A 26909-nucleotide genomic window follows, 5' to 3' on the forward strand; every position below is an offset into this window, starting at 1 on the left:
TTGATTAAGATCCACCTGTGTGCAGTCAAAGTGTCACATGGTCTGTCACATGATGTCTGTATAAATAAGCCTGTTCTGGAAGGACCCTGACTCTGCTACACTACTAAGCAAGCAACATGAGAACCAAGGAGCCTCCAAACAGGTCAGAGACAAAGTTGTGGAGAAGTATAGATCAGGGTTGCGTGATAAAAAAAATCTCAAACTTTGAATATCCCACGGAGCACCATTAAATCCATTATAGCAAAATGGAAAGAATATGGCACCACTACAAACCTGACAAGAGAAGGCCATCCACCAAAACTCACAGACTGGGCAAGGAGGGCATTAATCAGAGATGCAACAAAAACACCAAAGATAAAACTGAAGGAGCTGCAAAGATCCACAGTGGAGATGGGAGTGTCTGTCCATAGAACCCCTTTAAGCCATACACTCCACAGAGTGGGGCTTTATGGAAAAGTGGCCAGAAAAAAAGCCATTGCTAAAGAAAACACATTTGGAATTTGCCCAACAGCATGTGGCAGACTCCCCAAACACACGGGAGAAGATTCTCTGGTCAAATGAGACTAAAATTTAACTTCTTGACCATCATGGAAAATGCCATGTGTGGCACAAACCCAACATCCTGAGAACACCATTCCTCCAGTGAAGCATAGTGGTGGCAGCATCATGCTGTGGGGATATTTTTCATCTGCAGGGACAGGAAAGCTGGTCAGGACTGAAGGAAAGATGGATGGCACTAGATACAGGGCAATTCTGGAGGAAAACCTGTTTGAGTCAGCCAGAGGTTTGCGACTGGGATGAAGGCTCACATTCCAGAAGGACAATGACCCTAAACATACTGCTAAAGCTACACTGGAGTGATTTAAAAGTGAAACATGAATCTTGAAATGGTCTAATCAAAGCCCAGACCTCAATCTCAAGATTTTGAGAATCTGGCATAACTTGAAGATTGCTGTACACCAATGCAACCCATCTAACTTGAAGGAACTGGAGCAGTTTTGCCTTGAGGAATGGGCAAAAATCCCAGTTGCTAGATGTGCTAAGCTAATAGAGACATACCACCAAGAGACTTGCAGCTGTAATTGCAGCAAAAGGTGGCTGTACAAAATATTGACTTTTTTTTGGGGGGGGGGGGGTGTTTACCTATGCACACTCTAGATTTTTGTTTTTTCCATCTTATTGTTTGTGTCACAATAAAACAACAATTTTTACCTTTAAAGTGGTAGGCATTTTGCGTAAATCAAATGGTACTAACCCCGCCAAATCCATTTTAATTTCAACTTGTAATGTGACAAAACAGGACAAACACCAAGGGGGATGAATACTTTTGCAAGATACTGTATTTAATGAATTAAAAAAAATAAATCAGTAAGTGAACTTAAATTTACTACTAAATGTAAGGGCTGGTCTTAAAGGTAACCTAAATACACTACCACATACTTAAAGGTTCCTTTAAGGTTTAGATTAAATGCAGTTAAATTCACCTTTTCACCTCATGACAGTATGTTTTACAGTGCTATTGTCATGAACAGTGAACGTTTGTATTGCTGTAAGGTAATTGTTGTTTTGTGTCATGGCTTTTCCATATTTAAGAGAGTCACGGTGCTTGAATACAGGAAAATACCCATAAATTCATCTTTGCGGATAATGCCAGTCGTAATGTGGCAAAATGTCACCATGGAAACAAGGCGTTTACTGGAAATAGAGTGACAGTTGATGTTCTGGGCCTGAAGGGAGCAAACATAACTATGTGTGCAGCCATTTCAGACAATGGATTGCAATTGTCCAGTCCACTCAATATGGTCCTACAACACAGACTGGCTACTATCCCATTTGGATGACCTCTGTGATAGGCTGGTATCAGCTAATGGAAGTTGGCAAGAGTGGTGAAATCTTGATGCATACAGTCTGTCATTATTTGGGACAATGTGTCATTTAAAGTGGGTCAGAGAATGACGTTGCTATTCCTTCCACCTTCTCCCCCTTTTCTGAATCCCACAGAGGAATTATTTTCTTCATAAATAGAAGGCCTATGACCATCAGCTACATAACCAGATGTCCGTCATGGATGCCATAAATGCTGGCTGCCTGAACATCACAGTAGAGAGTTGCCAGGCGTGGATCCATCATTATAAAAAGTATTTTTTGCACTGGTGTACGGCCAGAGAGAACAACTGATGCAATATAGATGAAAGTTTATGGCCCAATCCACAGGATAAATAAATAAATAAAACAAGGAAGGGTTTTGTTGAATTACAGATCATTTCTTTGCCCTACATTACATTCTACACAGTGGAGGTTTAATTCCTCTCTCATTACTCAATATTTTCCTACGCAACAAAACCAACAACAAAAATAATTCAAATAATGACATATCTGGTAATGGCACTGGTAGGCAAAATGAACTGCTGTGCTTTGGTCATGAGAAGTGTGGTAAGAGTTTTGAAAATGCATCTTCACTATTGAGAAATACATTTTAGTAATTGTAAAAAAAAACCAACCAACCAACCAACCAATTAAACAAACAAACAAACAAACAAACAAACAAACAAACAAAAAACTGTAATGTATCTACAGTACCAGTCAAAAGTTTGGACACACCTTCTAATTCAATGATTTTTCTTTATTTTTATTAATTAAAAGTCACTTCATGTCTTAAAGTAATGATGATGTCGTTTCTCTTTACTTAGTTGAGCGGTTCTTGACATAATATGGATTACTACTGTACAGTTGTGGAATAGGGCTATTTACTGTATTTTTTACTATTTACTGTTTGATCTCAAATACATTAAGAAGGCAATAAACTCATCCACTAATTAACTTTTGATGAGGCACACTTCTTAATTGAAAAGTGTTCCAGGTGATGACCTCATGAAGCTGGTTAAGATAATGCCAATAGTGTGCAAAGCGTCATCAAGGGAAACGGTGGCTATTTCAATAAGTCTAAAATATCAAACATATTTTGTTTTTTAAACACTTTTTTTATTTACCACATAATTCCATACATGTTCCATCTGTTATTTCATGGTTTTGATGTCTTCAGGATTGTTCTACAATGTAGAAAATAATCACAATACAGAAAAACCTATAAATGAGTAGAGTGGGGGTGCACAAACTTTTGACTGGTATTGTACTTTTTATGGTAAATTCTTGTTATTTTCAGAATCAGTATATTGTCCCATATAAACTTAAGACACACACTAAAAGATTGAAGTATTTTATTATTTTAGCAGCATTATGATGTTCTTGCTTAATTTGAGTACACAACATTTGTATTTTTATTTTAGTTGCCTGTCATTAAAAATCTTTTAAATGTTTGTCAAAAAAAGACCAAAAAGTATAATTTTCTGAGTGTAGACCATGAAAGAACAATATTAAAAATATACGGTATATCACAATGGTCAAAAGCATTTTAATGATACATGATATGTATCATGATATATCGGTTTGCAAACAATTTTCCAGAGATATTGTTGTGTTGTTAAAATAAATTGATACTTTATTCATTATTTACAAAATTACATTTTTTTTAAACTTAAAAATGTATCCATCCATTAAGCGTGTGTGTTGCAGGTCACGAGGACCTCTTCCATCCTTGTCAAGAGGAGTGCTAACCTTCTCTCCTTTCATACAACACCTTAAAGATTTATATTTTTAATAAAAAAAAACCATAATATTTAACACTGAACACTGGGTGGAAAATATTGATGAAGCTTTAAGACAGTGGAACTCTTCACTTGAAAATGTTACTTTAAACAAAACATATATGGACCGTGCTGCCTGGAGAGGGCTTTGTAACTGAAAGGTGTGAACCTGCCAGGAGTTGGACAGGACAGGATTTAACACTGAAAAGGAAAAAGAATATCTGCAAGGATTTTAACATTTTATAATTTTAATGATTAAGTCCCAAATATTAATTTCAAAACAGTGACACAGTTTATAATTATTTAAAAGATGTACAAACAATGGTAATATGGTAGTGCAGTGGTTTGCACTGTTTCCGCACAGCGAGAAGGGTCTGGGTTTGAACCTTGCAGTTGACTGAGATCTTTCTGAGCTCCAGTTTCCTCCCACAGTCCAAAGCCATGTGAATTTGGCCAACTGTAAGGTTCACTAGATGTGGGTGGAGGACGGCGAGACTGAGTTCGCAAAAACTCTTTTATTTTCACTTTTCAGTGGAATAGCTTTCTCTCTCAGCCACACACGCACGCACACACATTCCGGTTATCTGGTTGTGGAGAGATCCCCTCTGCTCTCGCTCTCCCTCTTTAAATAGGGCGCGGTCACTGGGAAGACACACACAAACACAGGTTAATTGCTCTCAGGTGTAGTGATTCTGCCACTTACCTTCCCTGAATCCGCCCTCCTGTCACAGACCGGCGCTTGACCATGCCCCCGCTGCCACACCAACTGACTACTCTAAATTGCCCAAAGGTGTGAGTGTGAATGGTTGTTCGTCTCTGTATTAACCCTGTGATAGATTGCCGACTTGTCCAGGGTGTATCCTGCCTTTCACATAATGTCAGCTGGGATTGGCTCCAGCTTTCCCTGTGATCCTGATGGATAAGTGGTATAGATAATGGATGGATGTACAAACGTCTGATTAGTGGTGTGCATTGTATATAATAAACACAAGAATACATTCCTTTAACATATAACAAATCATATGAAACAAATTCCCTTGCGTATTAAGGTTACAGGGCGTCTATGAAGCCAACAGTCATAATCTGGCCATTCACATAACCCCAAACAACAAATAAGGTTCGGTACACCTTTGGCACTGCATGACTATGTGAACAAAACACTGAGAATAAAATATGTCAGATTTTACACAGTTGTGCAAAGATATGAAGTCTATCTTTGAGTGGTGAAAATATTCACGAGTGAGCGAAGCAAACGAGAGAAAATATTTTCAACACCAGAAGAAAAAGTTCATATTCTCAATCCGTGTGATTTTCTTGTTATGGTATCAACACATTCACAAACAAAAAGTCCCCAAATTTATCAAAACAATTCATCGATTTACTCATGAGTGACATATAGAGATTTATGACACGGTTTTGGTTCTCCATGTCCTGGATGGAGCTCATATGAAAAATATGAGTAGCATATTTCCCAGTAAAACACTCATGTCCATACAGTGTTTTGCAAAAGTATTCATCCTCCTTGGCATTTGTCCTGTTTTGTTGCATTACAAGCTGAAATTAAAATGGATTTTAGGGGGGTTAGCACCCTTTGATTTACACAACATGCCTACCACTTTAAAGGTGCATTTTTTTTTTTATTGTCACACAAACAATAATTAAGATGAAAAAACAGAAATCTGGAGTGTGCATAGATATTCACTCCCCTTCGAAAGTCAATACTTTGTAGAGCCACCTTTTGCTGCAATTACAGCTGCAAGTCTCTTGGGGTATGTCTATTAGCTTTGCACATCTAGCCACTGGGATTTTTGCCCATTCCTCAAGGCAAAACTGCTCCAACAATGTAAAGCTATTTTCAAGTTATGCCACAGATTCTCAATTGGATCAAGGTCTGGGCTTTGACTCAGCCATTCCAAGGCATTTAAATGATTTCCCTTTAAACCACTCCAGTGTATCATTAGCAGTATGTTTAGGGTAATTGTCCTGCTAGAATGTGAACCTTCGTCCCAGTCTCAAACCTCTGGCTGACTCAAACAGGTTTTCCTCCAGAACTGCCCTGTAATTAGTGCCATCCATCTTTCCTTCAGTCCTGACCAGCTTTCCTGTCCCTGCAGATGAAAAACATTCCCACAGCATGATGCTGCCACCGCCATGCTTCACTGTAGGAATGGTGTTCTCAGGGAGTTGGGTTTGTGCCACACATGGCATTTGCCACAATAGCCAAAAAGTTAAATTTTAGTCTCATATGACCAGAGAATTTTCTTCCATGTGTTTGGGGAGTCTGCCACATGCTGTTGAGCAAACTCCAAATGTGTTTTCTTTCTTTTTTTTTCCTTTTAGCAATGGCTTTTTTTTCTTCTGGCCACTCTTCCATAAAGCCCCACTCTGTAGAGTGTATGGCTTAAAGTGGTCCTCTGGACAGATACTTCCATCTCTGCTGTGGCTCTTTGCTGCTCCTTCAGTGTTATCTTTGGTGTCTTAATCTCTGATTAATGCCCTCCTTGCCTCGTCTGTGAGTTTTAGTGGGCAGCCTTCTCTTGTTAGGTTTGTAGTGGTGCCATATTCTTTCCATTTTGCTATAATGGATTTAATGGTGCTCCGTGGGATATTCAAAGTTTGGGATATTTTTTATAACCCAACCCTGATCTATACTTTTTCACAACTTTGTCTCTAACCTGTTTGGAGGCTCCTTGGTTTTCATGTCGCTTGCTTAGTAGTGTAGCAGAGTCAGGGTCCTTCCAGAACAGGTTGATTTATACAGACATCATGTGACAGATCATGTGACACTTTGATTGCACACAGGTGGATCTTAATCGACTAAGTATGTGACTTATGAAGTGAATTGGTTGGACCAGCTCTTATTTAGGGGTTTCATATGAAAGGGGGTGAATACTTACTGTATGCACACTCCAGATTTCTTATTTTTTTCATCTTAATTATTGTTTGTGTCACACACACACACACACACACAAAAAAAAAAAAAAAAAACATTGTGCACCTTTAAAGTGGTAGGCATGTTGTGTAAATCAAATGTCGCTAACCCTCCAAAAATCAATTTTAATTCCAGCTTGTAATACAACAAAACAGGACAAACACCAAGGGGGATTAATACTTTTGCAAAACACTGTAATATACCAGTTCATCAATTTCCTGAGTCATTTGCATTTATAAAGTAGCTAATAATATCACAATCAGTGTGACAGGTATACTTGTTTTATTGTAATACATAGGCATTGATCATAATGCATTTGATGAATTACTGTATTATTATTCTCTTTCTTTTATTATTTTTTTTTGCTACAAAAATTTATATTGGGGCAATTTTTTTTTCTAGAGGCTTAGCCCAGCTTATCCTGATCTAGAGCAGCTCTCTTGGCATGCATCAGATATGTGGTTTGGCTAAATTCTCTTTCTAAAAGAGGAAAGAGTGTTGGAGCAAATTCATTGAAAAAAAACATGACTGCGATTATGTAAATAGGACTTGGTTGGATGGCACAGAGAAAGGAGCAGTATTGTGTATTGTGTATTTTGTAACCTGTATCAATAACAGCACAACATAGCAGCCACATTTACCTGGATGTTGTGTATTATTTGGATTGTGTAATGTCAGTAAGACACAGATTATCCCATCATTTTTCCAGACATGAGATTAACCTGCATTTTAGATGAACGTGTGTAGTAGATTTGAACAAGGTAAAATGTTTTCTCATGTCCATGTGTCTTCACTCCAGCTTTCATTTCCATCTGCAAAATGAAGGAAATGATTTTAGTGCAACACAGATGAGAATAGTTGATTTTCTTCAGACTTTTTGCAAAATGTTTCTCACCAACAAATGTCTGCCTCATGAAGGTATCATATAATTTCCGATACTTCCTTTAAGGATATTCTCCTCTACATGGTGTCTCAGTGTAGGCTGAACTTTCCCATTATGAAACCCAAGAGCTGTTTCAAACAGCTCTAACCCACTGCCTTCAAAAACGTCTCTCTTGAATTATGATAGTTTCAGACATCCTCAAGCACAGCCATGGAAATACAGTGTAAAAGTGTGCTTGAATTTATAGAAAGGGTTGATTTTATTTTCTCTAAAGCCCGAGAGCATACTTTTGCACCCTTATCAGTTCTTTGCTGAATAAACTGCAGTATAACCCTTTTATTTCTTCGACTTCAAAAGGAATATACAATGTCACAGGGCTGATGATGTCAACATCATTTAAAGATGTAGTGATTGGGGTGAACTGTAAGATATTTCAGTGGTATAGGAAGGAGTTTGACATTGCGGGGGTGATGAGTCATTCAGGGAGAATAGAGATGTTGCAGTTGATGTCACAAACCATATCAGCGCCATATCGGCAGGAAAAAGTGGAGTTTAAACAACTAACTAGTAAGAAATATTGTATTATCAAGATGGTAGACAATTATTGTGCCCCGGAATGCAAAAATATCCTTCTGAAAGACAACAGCAAGTCATTTTATCGTCTTCCTATGGATCCTCAAAGAAGGAATCAGTGGATTCACCTGCTGCTCATTGAATTCATTCATTCATTGATTCATTGAAATCGTCAGCTCAGATATATGCATTGGAAAATAAATTATGGTACAATCAATAGTTTTAGGAAAAAAAAGGCTGTTTATCTGCTCGCTATAAAAGTTAGCCCAAATGTTTTTGCCACAAAGCTAAAACGAACCAAACTAATCTCAATTCAATCAGCACATATCTGAGCAACATGATCCGAGTCCCTGAAAAGAGCTGAAATTTCCATCAGCTAGTAGCTAACATCAGGTAGGTATTTATACCAGGAGCAAGCATGCTAAATAGAAGATATTACATGGTTGTGTGAAGATGTGAAGTTTATCTTCGAGTAGTGAATGTATATATCACAAGACAAGTGAGTAAAGCGAATCAATGATATATTTTTCAACACAAGAAGATAAACTTCATATCTTCACGCCACCGTGTAATGTTCTTTATAATATATCAACACATCCACACAAAAAAAAATTACCCAAGTTAATTAAAAGAATTTTAATTTTGAACCAGTTTGTCATTTTGACAGCACGTCCAGTCAGTGGGAAAACACTGGGAGTGATATCATCGGAGTGAAATATCAGGAAATATATCACTCAGATCCATGATGTATTTTGTATGAAAAATGTGAGTTTTTCAACACAAGAAGATAAACTTCATATCATCAAGCCAACATGTGATTTTCTTTTTATTATATCAACACATTCACAAACAAAAAGTAAACAAATGTATCAAAAACAATTCATCGATTTCCTCACAAGTGACATATAGAGATTTATGTCACAGTTGCTCTTCTTGATGTCCCAGATGTAGCTCATATGAAAAATACAAGTGGCGTATTTCCCAGTAAAACACTCATGTCTGTATAATAATTAACAGTTATTCCACAAAATTGAGTCGTACATGAACTGATAGCTGACGAGGCACGTAGCACTGAGTTGGCTATAAGCCATGTACTACTAGATTGAGTGGAATAACTGTTTTATTCTATCCACATTTACTGGATTTTGAGAAACAGAGCATTTTTATTTTTATTTTTTGCAAATTCAATAAATAAAAACATTATACAACACATCCAACAAAATAATTTCCGCTTAGAATGTAAACAAACCGGTGAAATGACAGAAGCATCTGAAAAAGAAAAAATGTGATGATAATAATAATAATTCTTGAAAAATAAAAAAAGATACATTCTGACCATCAAGTAATTTCATTCCATATTTTGTTGAATTTTTGTACATTTTTGGGGGTTTTGATTTCGAGTAGAGTTTTTATTTCATCCTCGGTTGGTTCAACAACACGCTCCATCATTCTGTTTTTCTCTACTCATGGTATATGAGCTGATAGCCTTATAGTAGAGTAGCCATTCAGAGCGTGCGATTGCTCATATCTAGTGAATGTGGATAGATATCTATCATATGAAGCTATCTAGTATTTTAGGATTGTTTGGATCATTATCTTGAAGCTTATAAGGTGTGATCCTGCAATACAAGTCCTACATTCTTGACCAAGAATGAATTAATGTATCTCTTCTCAATGGAGGGGTGGGTGGGGTCTGATGATGTTGGGGGTGGGGTAGAGCATCCCTCCCATCCTTCCTATTTCCTACACCACTGAGATATTAACTGAATGGCGTGTACTACTGTATTCCTGCCCACACAGTAGAGATTTATGCCCTTTGGCCATGTTGGAACTATTTTCACCTGTACCTGTGATTCTGGCTACACTTTGTTTATTAGCTTCTATAATTAGCCCTTGATTGAACGATCATAACCCATCATTCTATTGTTTCCCTATTTGCAAAACAATTTGTTTCTAATTAGATGAGCTAATTGCAACTGCTAGATGCAGGATGAAGGAGCAAAAATGAATATCGTGTTTTCATGTTCCTTATCAAACCCCTCATTTCATGATCATGGTAATTAATGTCATAATATTTACAATACATCTGCATTATTAGATTCATTTATATCAGCAAGTGGTTTGTGATGTGGTTTGTAAACTTGTTATACGTCCTTGCAGTAAGGCCAGATGAAAGGATCACCTTTTAGTTGTGATGTTCAGCTCTTTGGCAGATTCATGACTGTGAATGTGAGAGAATACATGAGATACAGTCACTCTAAGAAACTGAATGGAAGGAGTAACAGGAAAATAGGTTTCCAAAACTTGTAAAAACATTAGGCAACAAATGAAGAAAAAGAGACATTCTCCTGGACAGTAGAAAAGAATGTGATTCAAGGCTGTTGCAACACTCTACTGTTCACTTGCTTTTTACTGCACAATACAACATGATCTTTTGGCATATCACAGACCATTATATACTGTATGTTTAAGACAAAATGTCCACATGTTTCACTGAAATGTTTATTTTGTCTCCTGCATTACATAGTTTGTCAGTAGAAATGAACAAACTTTTCATTCATTTAAAAAAAAATATGCCTTACATTAAAGAAAGGAACTTATAAAGTAAAAGACGATTTGCAATTCTGGACTTTGCAGTTTACACTCCACTAGAGCAATTCTTACACACCAGACCATGTACCTTATATATAAAAAAGAACTACCTCAATGAAAATTGCTACTGAATGTCATATGTTTCCATAGTTATTTATGTACATTGTTTAGGCTAGGAGGACAGCATTTCATTCTTGACTGTATGGAAGTGTGGGGCATAATGACAATAAACATATCTTGAATCTTGACTTTCATTCATTCACAATCTATACTGTTTATCCATCAGGGTCACAGGGGAAGCTGAAGCCAATCCCAGCTGTCTTTGTACGAGAGGCAGGGTACACCCTGGGCAGGTCTCCAAACTCTCACAGGGCTAACACAGAGATGAACAACCATTCATGCTCACATTCACACCGATGGGCAATTTACAGTAGCCAGCAGACCAAATCCACATGCCTTTGGAATATGGGAGGAAACTGGAGCCCTCATGGAAACCCACACAGGCATGAGGAGGACATGGAAACTCCACACAGAAAGGCCCCCCTCAGTCGTAAGGTACAAACCCAGAACCTTCTTGCTGTGAGGCAACAATGCGAACCACTACACCAGCATCCACAATAATACATGACTTTTCAAATAAAACATAATTGAGGCTGGCTGTCAATACCTGCAGAACTGGAAGCAACTGAGAAAGAGAAATTCTAAAAAAAAAAAAAAAAAGAGCAACATGGCACGTTCTCCATGAGGAAGAGCTAATGACCTAATTGGAAGTAGTCTAAAATGTGAAATTCAAAAATGATTTTATTTTAATGGAACAATCTAGATTTATTCTAATCTAACTGGAAAAACGAGTTAGGTAGATGTAGGAAGAAGGGCCCAGAATCATGTGCGCTAGAGAGAGAGATCATTGATGGCCTATGTTCCACAGGGGGCCAAGGGCCTAAGTAAGTAAGTAAGTAAGTAATTGGAAAATGCCAAAATTAGTATCACTCTGTTAGGGACTTGTAGCTTACCACTTTAGCTAAAAAAAAAAAAGGGTGTGCTACAAGTCCCTAACTGGAGTGATAATAAGTTTGGCATTTTCCAATTACTTACTTACATACTTACTTACTTAGGCCCTTGGCCCCCTGTGGAACATAGGCCATCAATAATCTCTTTCTAGCACACATGATTCTGGGCCCTTCTTCCTACATCTACCTAACTCATTTTTCCAATTAGATTAGAATAAATCTTGATTGTTCCATTAAAATAAAATCATTTTCGAATTTCACATTTTAGACTACTACCAATTAGATCATTAGTTCTTCCTCATGGAGAATGTGCAATGTTGCTCTTTCTTTTTTTTTTTTTTACCTAATACTAACACTGAGGTTATTATTATTATTATTATTATTATTATTATTATTGGCTTAACAAGTTCAACCTTCAAGTGTGTCTACCTTTCATAAAGCACTCATTTACAGTCCCATTGTATGGAATCAATTTTGTGCCAAAATGTTCATACAATACTTTTGAAATATCAAACAAAAACGACAAATCAAAATACAAAAAAACTAAAGAAAGTCAATTTTTTTAGACTGGCAAACAAATTATTCGTGTAATCATGCAAAATATCAGTCTATTACTCTTCAGAAACCTTTTATTTTTGTTCCGCGTCTTTCTCAGCTTTGTTTGACGTAATTTATTTTGGTTGCGATTCCAGCTTTCTCGTTTGCGCTCCCTGACTTTTTGCTTGCAGTTTTGGCACAAACTTCACGTGTGGGTGGGCTGTCCAGGAATGCATTCCCATTGGGTAACTTGTGTTTGACTGACAGCTACGCTCAGCGATTCCCCCGGAGGCTGTTGCGGCCATTTCCTACTCAGATTTTGGCAGACTGTTTGAGGAGTGACCGATCCATTGACGGTAAACAAGGATCGAGTGGACTTCAGTGGCGACTATGATATTGAATTAATTCAACAAAGTGTAAATTCAATATCATAGTCGCCACTGAAGTCCACTCGATCCTTGTTTACCGTCAATGGATCGGTCACTCGCCAAACAGTCCGCCAAAATCCGAGTAAGGAATGGTTGAGCGTAGCTGTCAGTCAAACACAAGTTACCCAATGGGAATGCATTCCTGGACAGCCCACCCACACGTGAAGTTTGTGCCAAAACTGCAAGCAAAAAGTCAGGGAGTGCAAATGAGAAAGCTGGAATCGCAACCAAAATAAATTACGTCAAACAAAACTGAGAAAGACGTGGAACAAAAATAAAAGGTTTCTGAAGAGTAATAGACTGATATTTTGCATGATTACACGAATAATTTGTTTGCCAGTCTAAAAAAATTGACTTTTTTTTGTTTTTTTGTATTTTGATTTGTCATTTTTATTTGATATTTCAAAAGTATTGTATGAACATTTTGGCACAAAATTGATTCCATACCATTGGGCTCTGAGACTGAACAGGTAATAAGATCCACATAGATTTAGCTTTCCTTGTTTAATTTCTCCACAATAGACTGGCAAACTGTCCAGGGTGTACCATGCCTGAAGTCAGCTGGGAATGACTCCAGTTCAGCCATGACCCGAAATGGATAAGCACTGTAGAAAATGAATGAATGAATAAATGAATGTTTAATTGCTAGGTTGTATTATTTTGCATGGCTGGTGACAATAACAGTAAAAAATAATCATGATTAAAGTGTAATAAAGCTTAAGCTCCAGGTGTTCAGAATCTCTGGATTAGCTGTTCAAACAGGGTTGGCAATTGTTCTGCAATCTTAACAGCTTTTAGTTTTAGGTTAAGAAGCTATTTGTGAGTCCACCAGGCAGGCGTGCTACGTGCTATCTCTCCGATTTTCATGAAACTTGGCATAGTAACAGGGTTAACCCTAAAACTCAGTTAGCCAGGGGGGTTTCAGATTTGGATATATTCCAGGGGGACTAGACCACTCCCCTGGTTTTTGAGGCCAAAAACCTCAAATTTTCACCTGCATAAAGGAGAAAAGTATGAAGGCCTCTTGCTCACAAACTTCAACTGTATTTGTATTTGCTTTGTATTTGCTTTGGACAAAGTGAGTAGGCTTATTTTTAACGAAGTTTGAGCAATTCAGAATTTCGAATGATGTGTGTATATTCTGAAATATCCTAATATAACATGGAAATCATAGATTCAAGTGATCATCTCAAGCAAAATTGCCCTGTTGAAAAGCAAACATGTCACGAGGAACATGGGATTGTTATGTAATTGCTTCAAGAATCGCTTCAGATTAACTGACCTCAAAAGTGCTTCTTTGGTGTTTAATTAGTATTTTGTATGGTATCACCTGTATAAATGGAGTGTTGAACTGAATATTTAGGACTCCAATTTGCAATGAAGGTATGATCAACAGCATTGACCTGAGGTCAATTGTCCAGTTAAAAGATTTTTAATTGATTATTATTCTTGTAAAGAAATGATGGTTCAATGTCAAGATCATAAATAAATAAAGGTACAGAAGCATGTGAGTACACTTTGTCCTGTTCTATTCTTGGCTTTGCATTTCAGGCCCTTACTTCCGAATTTCTGTTGGAAGTATATTTTATTTCTTATTTTCTTGACCAAATCAACAAAGTATTATGAGTATTTCTTATGAAATATATGTTGAATCCTGAAATCCTTTGGCTATCGAGTCTTGAACAAGTTGAGTGATTAATATATATTGGAATCGTATGAGTTGAATGGATGTATTAATATAGAATCGCCTGTTTGTACCTTCATTGAAGTAAGTCTCAAGTGTAAATCGACACTCTCATTTGCATATTTTGAACAGTCCTTGTGCAAAAAATATTGAAATGCCCCCCAAAAAATTTTCTCGGTTTATGTAGCCGAAGACATGTTCTTTGCTGTGAAAGTATCAGTTTTTTAAACAAAGAATGCCCATTGGAGATATTTGGCTTGAAAACCTTCAATTTTTGCATTTTTGAGCTTAGCAATTTATATGGTTAAATATTAACTTCACTTGATTGACAAGATGTCATTCATATGACTCAATCTTTCAGTTGGGAACTCAATAAGGATATGCAATCGCTTGGGCCAAGAGAAAATGAAATCGGTTGAATTTTGTGAGCAGGAGGTCTTCATACTTTTCTCCTTTGTGCAGGTGAAAATTTGAGGGTTTTGCCTCAAAAACCAGGTTGGGGGTGGGACGGGGTGGTCTAGTCCCCCCAGAATATATATCCAAATCTGAGACCCCCCTGGCTAACTTTGTTTTAGGGTTAACCCTCTTACCATGCCAAGTTTCTTGAAAATCGGAGAGATACGTAGCATGTAGCATGCCTGCCTGGTGGACTCACAAATAGCTTCTTCAATCCTTTGGCATTTAATTTGGCTAAAGTAGTGCTGTATGTATTGCTACAATGTAAAAAATGTAAAATATGTTTCAATTTTATGTTCTTATTCCATTTTATTGGCCAGTGAATGTGGAGGCTTTTCTGACATAACGTTTTTATCTTATAACAAAACTGTTAAGTGCAGCTCAACCAACCAACCTCCCAACTAGCTTTTGACCAAAATTAAAGGTGCAGTCATATGTTAGGAAAAAGTTTCACTTTATGGGGACTTGACTGAAATGCATGAATTAGGAAAATAAATTTTAAACTGTTTCTCAACTCTATAGACTACTAAATGCAATCTCTTCAAATTAGAACAATACAGAAGGAGATTACTATATGTATTTTCTATATGTATTATGCTAATTAGAAGAGTCCTTTCCATTGTCAGAAGGTTTTCCTTTCTGATGTGTCTGGAACACATATGAAGTACTTGTTCAGGACAGCTGGGTTACTGAGTGGAACACATGTTGGCATGTTTAATGGTACAGTACATGGCATTACACAATACATGTGATTTTAACAGAATTCATTTGAGCATTTGAATGTAGCAAAACAATTGATATAAATCCAAATCTTGGCAGCCAGCAAGTTTCTATATGTAATAACTATTATCATATTTGTACAGATAAACTTTCTTAAAATCTCTGCAGAGAAAAGGAGACATTAGGAGTCATTTGATTTGGCTGCTAAACCAGATGCAAAACTACTCATCCTAAGTCAAATATTCCTGAGGCTTGTGACAAGACTGATGGATGTTTGCTTATCTCTCTGGGTAGAAAGAGGAAAACCATAAATCTTAGCACTCATATAATCATTTTCATGCTCTCTTTTGCTCTCTTAAGATAGCTGCACTCCCCCAGTGCAAGTTTATTCAGATTAAATGGATGAGGGGATAAAACAGACCTTTAGGATAAGTGGTATACAATTGTCAGGTGTACCGGTACATGGGCAGTAAAAATGTCTAACTGGAATTTAATACCAGTCATAAGGCAGGTAGTTATTTTTCCTGTTGCTTGTTAGGATTATGTGATTGTAATATGATGTGATGTTGACCTTATAGAATCTAGAGAAGATACATGGTGATGCCCAGGTAGCTGTGGCACACACCTCTCAATAGTACCCATGATGATGAAACACAGCTTGTAGTGTGGCATGTCACAGTAAAGGCTGTATGTCCTGCTTGTTGGAAGGCCTTCCAGTGGGCCAGTGTTTACTTCAACAAGGGGACACCTCATGCCTTTGCACCTAGCTGGTCTGATGAGTGAATAGCCATCTTGCTGTTCAAATAGTATCATAACATATTTACTTAAATGTTGTGCTGCAAAGTGAGTCACATGGTTGACAAACTTCTGCCCTTACAGAAAAAACACATGAACTTCACATGTGATTTCTCACATGTGAAATATGTGGAAAATGTGTTTTGCACATGGGAAACATGTGGTTTTGGCCCAATTTTATGTGAATCACGTGTGGGAATGTTTTACACATGTGGTAACGTTTTCCACATGTGCTCTACATGGTAACACATGTTACAAAATCTGATACCATTTATTCCACATGTGGTTTTGCACATTGGAAACATGTTATTTGCACATTGGAAACATGTTATTTGCACATGGGAAACGTTGTTTTGGCCCAATTTTATGTGAATCACATGTGGGAATGTTTTACACATGTGGTAACATGTTTTACACATGTGCTCTACATGGTAACACATTTTACAAAATCTGATACCATGTATTCCACATGTGGTAACATGTGATCACATGTGAAATACATGGGAAATTCATGTGTTTTTTCTGTAAGGGTGTGGCAGGAACCCAGAGTTCAGCGATTAGTTTAATCCAGAATCAGTTGGTCACCAGTGATGATACCTGTTTCATGCTCATTTTATTGGGCTTGTAGTGAGAACTTAAGGGTCTCTAGCACAAGGGAGACATCCTGGTGGGTGGAGTAATCTGGCTCCTTTCATAAATACTGATATGAGCTTATGAGCTCAAAAGAAGGTGCCGTCCTCTGTGTCATGATGGGCCAAAATGTCTACCACATACCTTTAGAGTAGACAGGGATTTGGCATCATTCAGCAGTCCCTGTAAAAAGCTTAACACTTTAGACACTGGGCAGCACACCAGGTCTAAAAGACAATAAGCACATCACTTCCAAAAATAGTTCCCACCTGATAGCATGCATGTACTAAGGGCTGTGGTTTTCATGATCATTTCTTGGATTTCTAGATGCCAGCCATGTAATTGTTCACTGGTCTGAGGGGGCAAACCCACATATGCAGACAGTCTGGCTTTGGATGCCACACATCTCTGTTCACCTATAACAATAAAGCTGCTTGATGAGGAAGGCAGGGCATTCCTCTCACTGTTGAGAGTAACAAGAGGACCCAGGGTTTTGCTGACCACATTGGGGCTTTGAGCAGAACTGTGGTTTGTTTGCTACTCCATCTGTGCCTAGTAAAACTTTTCTCACATCTGCTGTACCACCTATGGGTATAGGCACCACTTATCTGAACGTGGGATGATGACTCATCTCTGAAAATGACTCATCTCTGAAAATTCCTTGGTTCAAGCAGGTCCAAGGGCACTACTGCTGTGGTGATGGCCAATAGGCTTGGCATTCTTAGTTGAAAGACATTGGAATAGGACATGTTGACCAACCTGCATTTTGTCAGTGAGCCTTGTAATGTCTATCATGCATCAGGGTGTGAAGTAAGCTATCATCCTTGCTGAATCCAGTCGTGTATTAATAATGTGACTTGCCTCAGTGTTAGGGAGCTCCTTTCAGAGTTCACTGAGACTGAGCTTTGAGATGTGTGTGAGAAGACTGTATGTGACCTGCATTGTCTGTTCACTGGTGGAGGAATAGAGGGGCCAGTCAATCACAAACAATATTGGAGAATCTTGACACCTTTGGCAGCCTGCATGCGTCTCAAGAATGCTTGAGGAGCTAGTGACAGTCCCGAATGATAGAACTTTAAACTGCTACTTCTGTCCCAGGAAGAAGCTGTCTCAAGAAGCATCTGTCTTCTGGGGCAATGGGAACATGGATGGATGCCCCATGTAGATATACTGATGTGAGCTAGTCCCATAACTGCATAGCATAAACAACATTTAATAACTTCAACAAGCAAAAGGAGAATAATTTCAGGAACTAATTCCGTCCTCTCAAATCCAGAAAGGAAAGAATAACATCTTTCTTTATCAAACAGTAAAATACTTTGAGAAGACCCCATTGCTTTGAATGACAAGGTCTACTTTCTCAATCATGCCTCTGTAGAGGACAGAATGAATTTCACGCAGTGATGTTTTTGGGGTCTGTTGGTAGAACTGGAATTTGTACCCCTGTGAAAAGGTCATAAAAACCCCAGGAGCTGATGTAGTGACTGTCCAATATGTGAAATTGTTGGCTGTGAAGCATCTCGATGGCAGCCTCCACTTTTCACTCACGGGCTTTGTGTGGTTTTCTCAATGGGATGGCACCATTTAGGACCAGACCCCCAAGGCACATCAGGGGTGCTTGGGTGCTTGTTGGGGTCATGGGAGCATGGCTGTAAGTGCCCATAGCTCCAATGTGGCTCGAATAGTCTAATCTGTGTTGCTCTTTTGGGTTTATGATTCTGAAGCCTGTGCCTTTCTGGCTGCAGGCTCAAAGAGCAGGCCAGGAATACATGGCAAACTGCATAGAGCTATTTTGCATGCTTTAGTCAGTGTGGACTGTGGTCCACAGGCTGAAAGATGTGTGCAACCAGTTTCTCTCAAGGTGAAAAATCACAGCTGGCAATGTTAGGCAAAGGAGGGGGTACCTTATGACCTATTAGCACTGTTAGCTTGTGTTGTGTGAGGAAAATGGAGGGGAGCAGCACTCCAATCTCATTAGCAGCAGAGTAGCTGAATGGGCAGCTCAAAGGATGCAGCAGGACACCACAAAGTGTAAGCTAAGAAGCTAATCCAGCAGTAGCAATTATAGCTAGCAATTCAGGGTCAGTGCTCTGACAAAGAAAGGAATGTCTACACTTACCATGGTGGGAGAAGAAGCAGAAAAGCAATTGAAGAAAGCCTGAAGAGAAAACAAAAGTCTGTCAAAGCTTCAGAGGAAAGAAAAACAGTAGCTCTGACTGAAGCCACAAGCTGCACAGAAGAAAGCTCTGAACTCCACATGTGGTCCCAGCACAGGTGGCAAGTGGTGGCAGTATGTTGGGTATTTGTAGTTAGACACTACACTTGGCAATTTGAAGAGATGATATAGAACTAACATATAGTGGTGCTTGAAACTTTGTGAACCCTTTAGAATTTTCTATATTTCTGCATAAATATGACCTAAAACATCATCAGATTTTTACACAGGTCCTAAAAGTAAATAAAGAGAACCGAGTTAAACAAATAAGAGAAAAATATTATACTTGGTCATTTATTTATTGAGGAAAATGATCCAATATTACATATCTGTGAGTGGCAAAAGTATGTGAACCTCTAGGATTAGCAGTTAATTTGAAGGTGAAATTAGAGTCAATCAATGGGATGACAATCAGGTGTGAGTGGGCACCCTGTTTTATTTAAAGAACAGGGATCTATCAAAGTCTGATCTTCACAACACATGTTTGTGGAAGTGTACACAACACATGTTTGTGAAGTTTGTGGAAGACCTCAGAAAAAGCATTGTTGATGCTCATCATAGCTGGAAAAGGTTATAAAACCATCTCTAAAGAGTTTGGACTCCACTAATCCACAGTCAGACAGATTGTGTACAAATGGAGGAAATTCAAGACCATTGTTACCCTCCCCAGGAGTGGTCGGCCAACAAAGATCACTCCAAGAGCAAGGCGTGTTATACTGTAATTGGCGAGGTCACAAAGAACCCCAGTTGTAACTTCTAAGCAACTGAAGGCCTCTCTCACATTGGCTAATGTTAATGTTCATGAGTCTACCATCAGGAGAACACTGAACAACAATGGTGTGCATGGTAGGGTTGCAAGAAGAAAGCCACTGCTCTCCAAAAAGAACATTGCTACTCATCTGCAGTTTGCTAAAGATCACGTGGACAAGCCAGAAGGCTATTGGAAAAATGTTTTGTGGATGAATGAGACCAAAATAGAACATTTTGGTTTAAATGAGAAGTGTTAAGTTTGAAGAAAGGAAAACACTGCATTCCAGCATAAGAACCTTATCCCATCTGTGAAACATGGTGGTGGTAGTATCATGGTTTGTGCCTGTTTTGCTGCATCTGGGCCAGGATGGCTTGCCATCATTAATGGAACAATGAATTCTGAATTATACCAGCGAATTCTAAAGGAAAATGTCAAGACATCTGTCCATGAACTGAATCTCAAGAGAAGGTGGGTCATGCAGCAAGACAACAACCCTAAGCACACAAGTCATTCTACCAATGAATGGTTAAAGAAGAATAAAGTTAATGTTTTGGAATGGCCAAGTCAAAGTCCTGACCTTAATCCAATCGAAATGTTGTGGAAGGACCTCAAGCGAGCAGTTCATGTGAGGAAACCCACCAACATCCCAGAGTTGGAAGCTGTTCTGTACAGAGGAATGGGCTAAAATTCCTCCAAGCTGGTGTGCAGGACTGATCAACAGTTACCAGAAAGCAAAGGTTCACATCCTTTTGCCACTCACAGATATGTAATATTGGATCATTTTCCTCAATAAATAAATGACCAAGTATAATATTTTTGTCTCCTTTGTTTAACTGGGTTCTCTTTATCTACTTTTAGGACTTGTTTGAAAATCTGATGATGTTTTAGGTCATATTTATGCAGAAATATAGAACATTCTAAAGGGTTCCCAAACTTTCAAGCACCACTGTACCCTAACATACCTGATGACACCTCATCAGTCATGGCAAACCATGTCTTCATGGAGCCTAAAACTAATCAGGTGTATCCAGTGTAATAAATGTGCTCACTTGAGTAAATGCACCTATTTGATTATGAAGGAACTGCTTTATATTAGGAACCACTGTTGTAGGGACAACAGTAAGGACTGTAAGATGTAGTCATGTGATAGTTTGAGCCACTGTCGCCACAATCATGTGCATACTGAAAAAGAATACAGGTTTTAGTTTGCCCATAATAATAATGTGCAGTTGAAAAAATGAACTATAATACAATTTAGGAGAAGAAGAAATGAATAGTTTTCATATACTAAGATGGCTCAGTTTGAATTGACAACAATTGAGATATATATATATATATATATATATATAATTTTTTGTAACTACTTCTAGACTAAAACTAACAATAATCCAAGGAATAAAATTTGGCTAGGAATATATGAAATCCAAATTTCCAAATGGGAGTCACTGCTCTGTAGTAATATAACATGTGATAACAAAGACTTTTTGTCTTATATTTACTTATTTGTGTTTAAACCAGGATCTCATAGTGTAATGAGCAAATTAATGAAATTACTGCAATTACATTAGAACTTTTCTTCATTAAAAAAATAGCCTTTTGTGCTTTTTATTTTGCCTCCAATATCATATTCACAGACAAAAATATTATTACAATCTACTGACTGGCAGTCTACTCACTAAAATATTTGAAAATGGTCTGTTGGTTTGGTTCTTGTTTTAAGTGTTTCATTTGATGTGAGGCAAAAAGGTTGTAATTTCGTTTTACAGATTACATGAAGAATCTTTCATATTGTTCAATGTTTTTTTCAGTTTTAATAATGTTCTTGCTGTGATTTGTGCATTAAAGTCATATTTTAATAATGCCAAACATCACTCAAACAAAAATATTAGTTATTGCTGCAAATATGTGGTTTTTAGCATGGCTCACATTGCGTTCAGAGAACGAAGTGGTTACTGGAACAAGAAAGGTTGCTGGCAGTGGCATGCTTATCAGGAAATTGAACACATGCAACATCACTGATACTCATTCTTGAAAGTATGTCTCGCTGCAGCCTGCAGGATTGGATGTGGGCAGAGAAAGATGTCATGCACTTACCATATATGAGTGCTATGATGTTGAAGAGTTATGGTTGGGGTTTGGGTTTAGGTTAGGGTGTATCCTGTAGTTGTTCTTACAGCCAGTCCTGCAGGCTGCACTGAGAGGCCTCTACATTTTTCTCATAATTGTTGATGTGTGCAAGCTGTAACAACTTTATACGGCAGTATAAATGTATCGATATGTTACTTGGGTCTTTCCAAACTGAATGAGTTCATTTACAAAATAATTGGAAAACACAGAGCTCATTTTTTTCTTTTTCTTTTTTAGATTAGTTCATTGAGTTCACGATCATCACAGTTGATATTGTTTAGAAAGGTATATCATTGGACAAGAAAAAAAAGAAATTGTCATTATGGTCTTGAATGCATGGATTTTCCTTTAACTTCACAGTAGTCTGAAAGCAGGTAACATCGTAATAAGAAATAAAAATAACACTTTATTGTGCTCTTGGTTGTTTCTTGATGTATTTCAGCAACAGCTGCTTCAAGTTCACATTGTCCAAACATTTCTAACGTTTATGATATAGGAGTGCTACAGTATGCAATATAAAAACACATAGATCACTTGCTAGATTGCCTATAAATTGGTCAGTTCTTGAAATCTATTGAAATGCTCTTTTAAAAAAGACAAGAAATAAAGACCTTTCAAAAACATCAACACTTAAAGAGAAAGAAAAAAGCAGTTACACATATATTTCAGAAGTTTAAGGCGATTGAAATAAGAAATCGGATGCCCCAGTCACTTCCTGTCACTTCCTTTAACACCGTTCTGGTGATATAATCCAGTAGCAACAGGTCATTGTCGGCGTAAATCAGTGTCTCTCTTCTCGTACGTTTCATATTCCTGATCAATGCCATAACTACAGCTCCTTTCCATTAATTGATCTTGAACATTTACAAAAACATTTGTGTTTGTCAAACAGTAGAAAACAACTAACACAGGTTTGTAAATGTCTTTTTTCTACTTGGTTTGGTACTGTTGAAAGTTAACTGATAAGAAAAGAAGTATGAATGACGAAACATGCAGCTGAAAAGGGCTGCATTTTCTATCATGTACTGTATGTAATACATTCATTCTCAGGGCTGAAGAATAAAGGAGACATATGCCCAATATGAGTTTATGAGCTGTCACCCAAGCACTTGAGCTGACCATCAGATACTGTAAATCCTTTCCACAGCAAGCATTGTACAACTGGAACAAAAGTGAAATGTCTGAAGTAAAAGTAACTTACCAGTAAACAAATCTTCAATGTACAAAAATTGACTTCACTGCGATGGTGTTTCATTGATGTCATCATTTGGTTATATGTATGTCTTCCCCAGTCCTGTATGTTTTTCCCACATCCCAATTATGCAGATGTTTGAGATATACCTCCCACTGATCTGTTTCAAAGTAACAAGCTATCCAAATTTATGAGCCTTTAATAACATTGTGATATTGTGCATTTTGTTTAGTGACATGAATGAAAAATGACAAAGCAGACTAGATTAAATGGTGTTGTGAATGGACATATACCATTCCAGTGACAAGTGCAATGTTTATCCATCCAAACAGTCATTATAAACGGATGTCACAGGAGCTGATTCTAAAATCCATAATCTAAACCTGAATCAAATGCGTCCTATATATTTTCTTATAACCGTCACTCTTTGCAAGTATAAAAACACTATATTGTACATAAGTCCCTTTGTATTTATAACTCAATATATAGGGAGAACTGTTCATTAATCAATGTACAGTGAGAAGAAATATGTTTCCAGAAGACACCTGTCAGTGTATGATGCGTTTTTTTTTTCCTCACTGTACACAGTAGAAAATCCATTGTCACAGGACTTGGCCATGCGGAACCAAATACTAATAATCCACTTGAACATATATATTTTTAAATTTGCACTGTGTTCTCTTCTTGTATATATCCTTTTGGTAAATTTACAAAACTAAGAGTGTATTCCCAATTTCCCCTATTCCCCATTAGTCAGTGTTGTTTGTCCTCCATTAAAATGCAATTCAAAACTCATTCTGTTTTCTGTTCTCAGAAAAAAAAAACAACTTGAAGAAACACTTGAGAAGATTAGGATTTATGTTGGGCTGACACACCTTTCCAGTAATCGAGAATGTCATGCAGGTCCTCATCCTTTGCAAACTGCACTTTTTTACGCAGGGCATGGCCTGCTGCCATGTATTCCTCATCTTTGTGACGTTTGCGATGAAGCTTGAAGCGCTCCCAGATGCTGTGATTTGGTTTGCAGTAATACTCAGGGCTAGAGGAGTAGCTGAGGTTATGGTACTGGGGAGAGAGCTGTGAATAAGCCAAGTCTCTGGGTCGAGGCCGTGTTAGAGGCTCCAGGATGGATGCTTTGCGATTCTCTGGTTCCTCAAGCTCTTCAATTTGGGCATCAGGGTAAGAGTGTCTGTGTTCACTGTATTGACGTATCTTCTCTGCCTCTGCTCGAAGTATAGCAGCAGCTGGAGTAATGGTCATGATGGTTTCACCTGCAGGGGAAGTCTTCTCTATGTACTTAGACTCTGGCTTGTATGCCCCCTCAGAGCGGTAGGGCCTCGGACTGCGCATGGGACCACCAGTTGCTGTGCTGGGTCGTTTTGGGGAGGCATTTGAGGAGTGGTGTCTCTGTAAAGAGTGGTGGTAGCTATCCTTGTAAACAGGGGACAGAAATCCAGACTTGCTCTGAGGTTGCTCTGAGATCAGAACTAACTGGGGTTCTGCTGTTGAAACGGCTCCAGATTTGACTCCTTGGAAAGAAGTTGATTCTGACTTCAGAGCATCTATGCAATTGTTAATAATCTGGTTTACTTTGTCCACTTCTTTTGCGATTGTGGAGATCTCAGCAACAGAGCCCTGACTATTGCTTGGTATCGGCATCTCACACTCTCTTCGGTCTTGGTGCTCCCCTGTTCTCACATCCATGTAGTTGCCCTTAGCCATTTTTGGTGTGTCACTTAGGTCCTGAATTTTGTACTGATCCATCTCACTCCCAGAAGGCAAATATGGCATGCGAGACATACTCTCCCCAGCCATTATTTGCTTTTGAGACACCCTGGATATAGTCCCTCCCTCCAGTTCACCACCATATTTGAGCTCTATTATGTTCTTTTTCATACTACCTGCCTTTTTGTGCTTTTCATCTTGGTACCTCTTCTTTCTTAAGCAATAGTAGACCATTCCTAAAACAATTACCATGCTGAAAAGGCATCCTAGGATGGTCATTATGTAGTGGGTGGCTGTTGCATTATTAGCCTCTCTCACGCTCCCAGTTCTAGCGCCTGTGGATAATTTGAGACAGGTATGGTTATAACGCAAAGAATTGCGTATGGAAGCCACACAATAAGTATATTCAGTGTGAGGTTTTAGGTTCTTTAACTCAATATCTTCCTTTTGCCGTTTCAGATTTTGAATGTCTGTGAAGAAACTGTTGTTATACAAAACAAGGATGTACATTTTCTTATAGGGATGTGGTATCTGAACATTTATGACTGCATTTGTGTGGGAGACTTGTTTCAGCTTCATGATTGGTTTCACATCAAGGTCTGGGTAAGTGGGACTAATGCTTATTTCCTCTGGCTCACTACCAGAGGGACAGTCCTCCAGCTCACAAGGGGTAACATCTGGAGAAAAAGTCGTGGTCTCAGGAGGCACAGGGATATACGGAGTCACATAGTCCTCCGGGCACACAGTGGACAGCATATGCAGTGCATTGCGCTGAGTAGGATTGTTTGGATTCTGGCTTAGGAGACTGTAACCAGAAACACCTGCTGGAGAATCACATACCATCCGTTCATTCGTTCTGTTGGGGAAGACTGACAGCCACTTAACAAACCCCAGAAGCTCACAAGAGCAGTTGAATGGGTTGGTGTAAAGCTCACAGGTGGTCAGCTTGGTGAGGCTGGTGAAGGTGTTTCCATCTAGCACCTGAATGCGATTCATAGAGAGGTCTATGTTTTCTATGTTTGGGCACTCCCAAAAGGCATTGGGTGTCACAGTCTCAATCAGGTTGGCCTGGAGGTAGAGGTACTGCAGCTTTCCCAACCCCCTGAGAATCCCTTCTGTTAGGTTACGAAGTTTATTGAAACCTAGCTGGAGTACTTGTAAGTTGAACTGGGCTGAAAAAGCCCCATCCTCTATATAGCTAATGTCATTCTTTGTTAGGTTCAGGTATGTTAGGTTGGCAAAGCGGCTGAGGGCAGAGTAATGGATACTTTTAATCTTATTTTCATTCAAGCGAAGGTCCACAATGGTGCTGTTGATATGCTGAGGGATAGCCTCATAAGGTGGCTGGTTTTGGCTGCAGATAGCCAGCCACACAAAGCCCTTTTCCCCTTCAATGAGCCAGCAGTCCCCTCTCACACCACCTATGTGAGTCAGATAGATTATGGCCATAGACCAGAAGAAGGCACTCATCATGACACCACCACTACAAGCCATGGGTGCTTTTCTGGAAATCATGAACAATGGTAGTAATAATTAGGTAGTGATGTCACTTTTAGTTTCTACTAGGCTGGACAAAGCCTCACAGTATTCTGGCAGGATAGTCAGCTGTATCTTTTTATGTAGACAAGCTGCAATTGATGTCCAAAGTCGAGTCAAGAACAGGAGTTTTCACATCAGCTTCAGGTTTTGTTTTTTTTAATAACCTTTATTATTCTTTTGTGGCCACAGTATTTGCACGTATACACAGTTCCCTTTGAGAGAAGTGTTGAGACTGCAGTCTATAACCACCTCAGGTTTGTTTGTGCTTATTTTCTCCTGGGAAAAAATTGATGGCTCTCATCCCCTTGTATTTTCCTTTTTTCCATTGCTTTAGTCTCATTTATAGACCCAAAGGTACAGCCTGTAAAAATGAAAAAGATACAGAAGATACTGGTTAGCAATTATATATAGTTTGGTGAGATAATAATGTTTGACCAAACATATTAAGGAAGTTTTGACATCCATAAACTGCACTA

General features: G+C 38.3%; 1 protein-coding gene and 1 pseudogene across 1 annotated transcript; both read right to left on the reverse strand.

Moving 5' to 3' along the window:
- Positions 1-3537: 3537 nt before the first annotated feature.
- Positions 3538-3637, reverse strand: LOC132901056 (U6atac minor spliceosomal RNA; annotated as a pseudogene).
- A 20209-nt stretch (positions 3638-23846) lies between these two features.
- Positions 23847-26409, reverse strand: elfn1a (extracellular leucine-rich repeat and fibronectin type III domain containing 1a). Its single transcript, XM_060942116.1, has one exon. It carries the CDS (start codon positions 26407-26409, stop codon positions 24019-24021), a length of 2391 nt encoding a protein of 796 aa, XP_060798099.1. The 3' UTR covers positions 23847-24018.
- Between the last annotated feature and the right edge of the window lie 500 nt (positions 26410-26909).

This window comes from Neoarius graeffei, chromosome 16, assembly GCF_027579695.1.
Source record: "Neoarius graeffei isolate fNeoGra1 chromosome 16, fNeoGra1.pri, whole genome shotgun sequence".
Classification (NCBI taxonomy): domain Eukaryota; kingdom Metazoa; phylum Chordata; class Actinopteri; order Siluriformes; family Ariidae; genus Neoarius; species Neoarius graeffei.

Excerpts from the sequence above, each read along its gene's own strand:
- elfn1a (XM_060942116.1), bottom strand. The coding sequence starts at position 26,409 with ATGATTTCCAGAAAAGCACCCATGGCTTGTAGTGGTGGTGTCATGATG.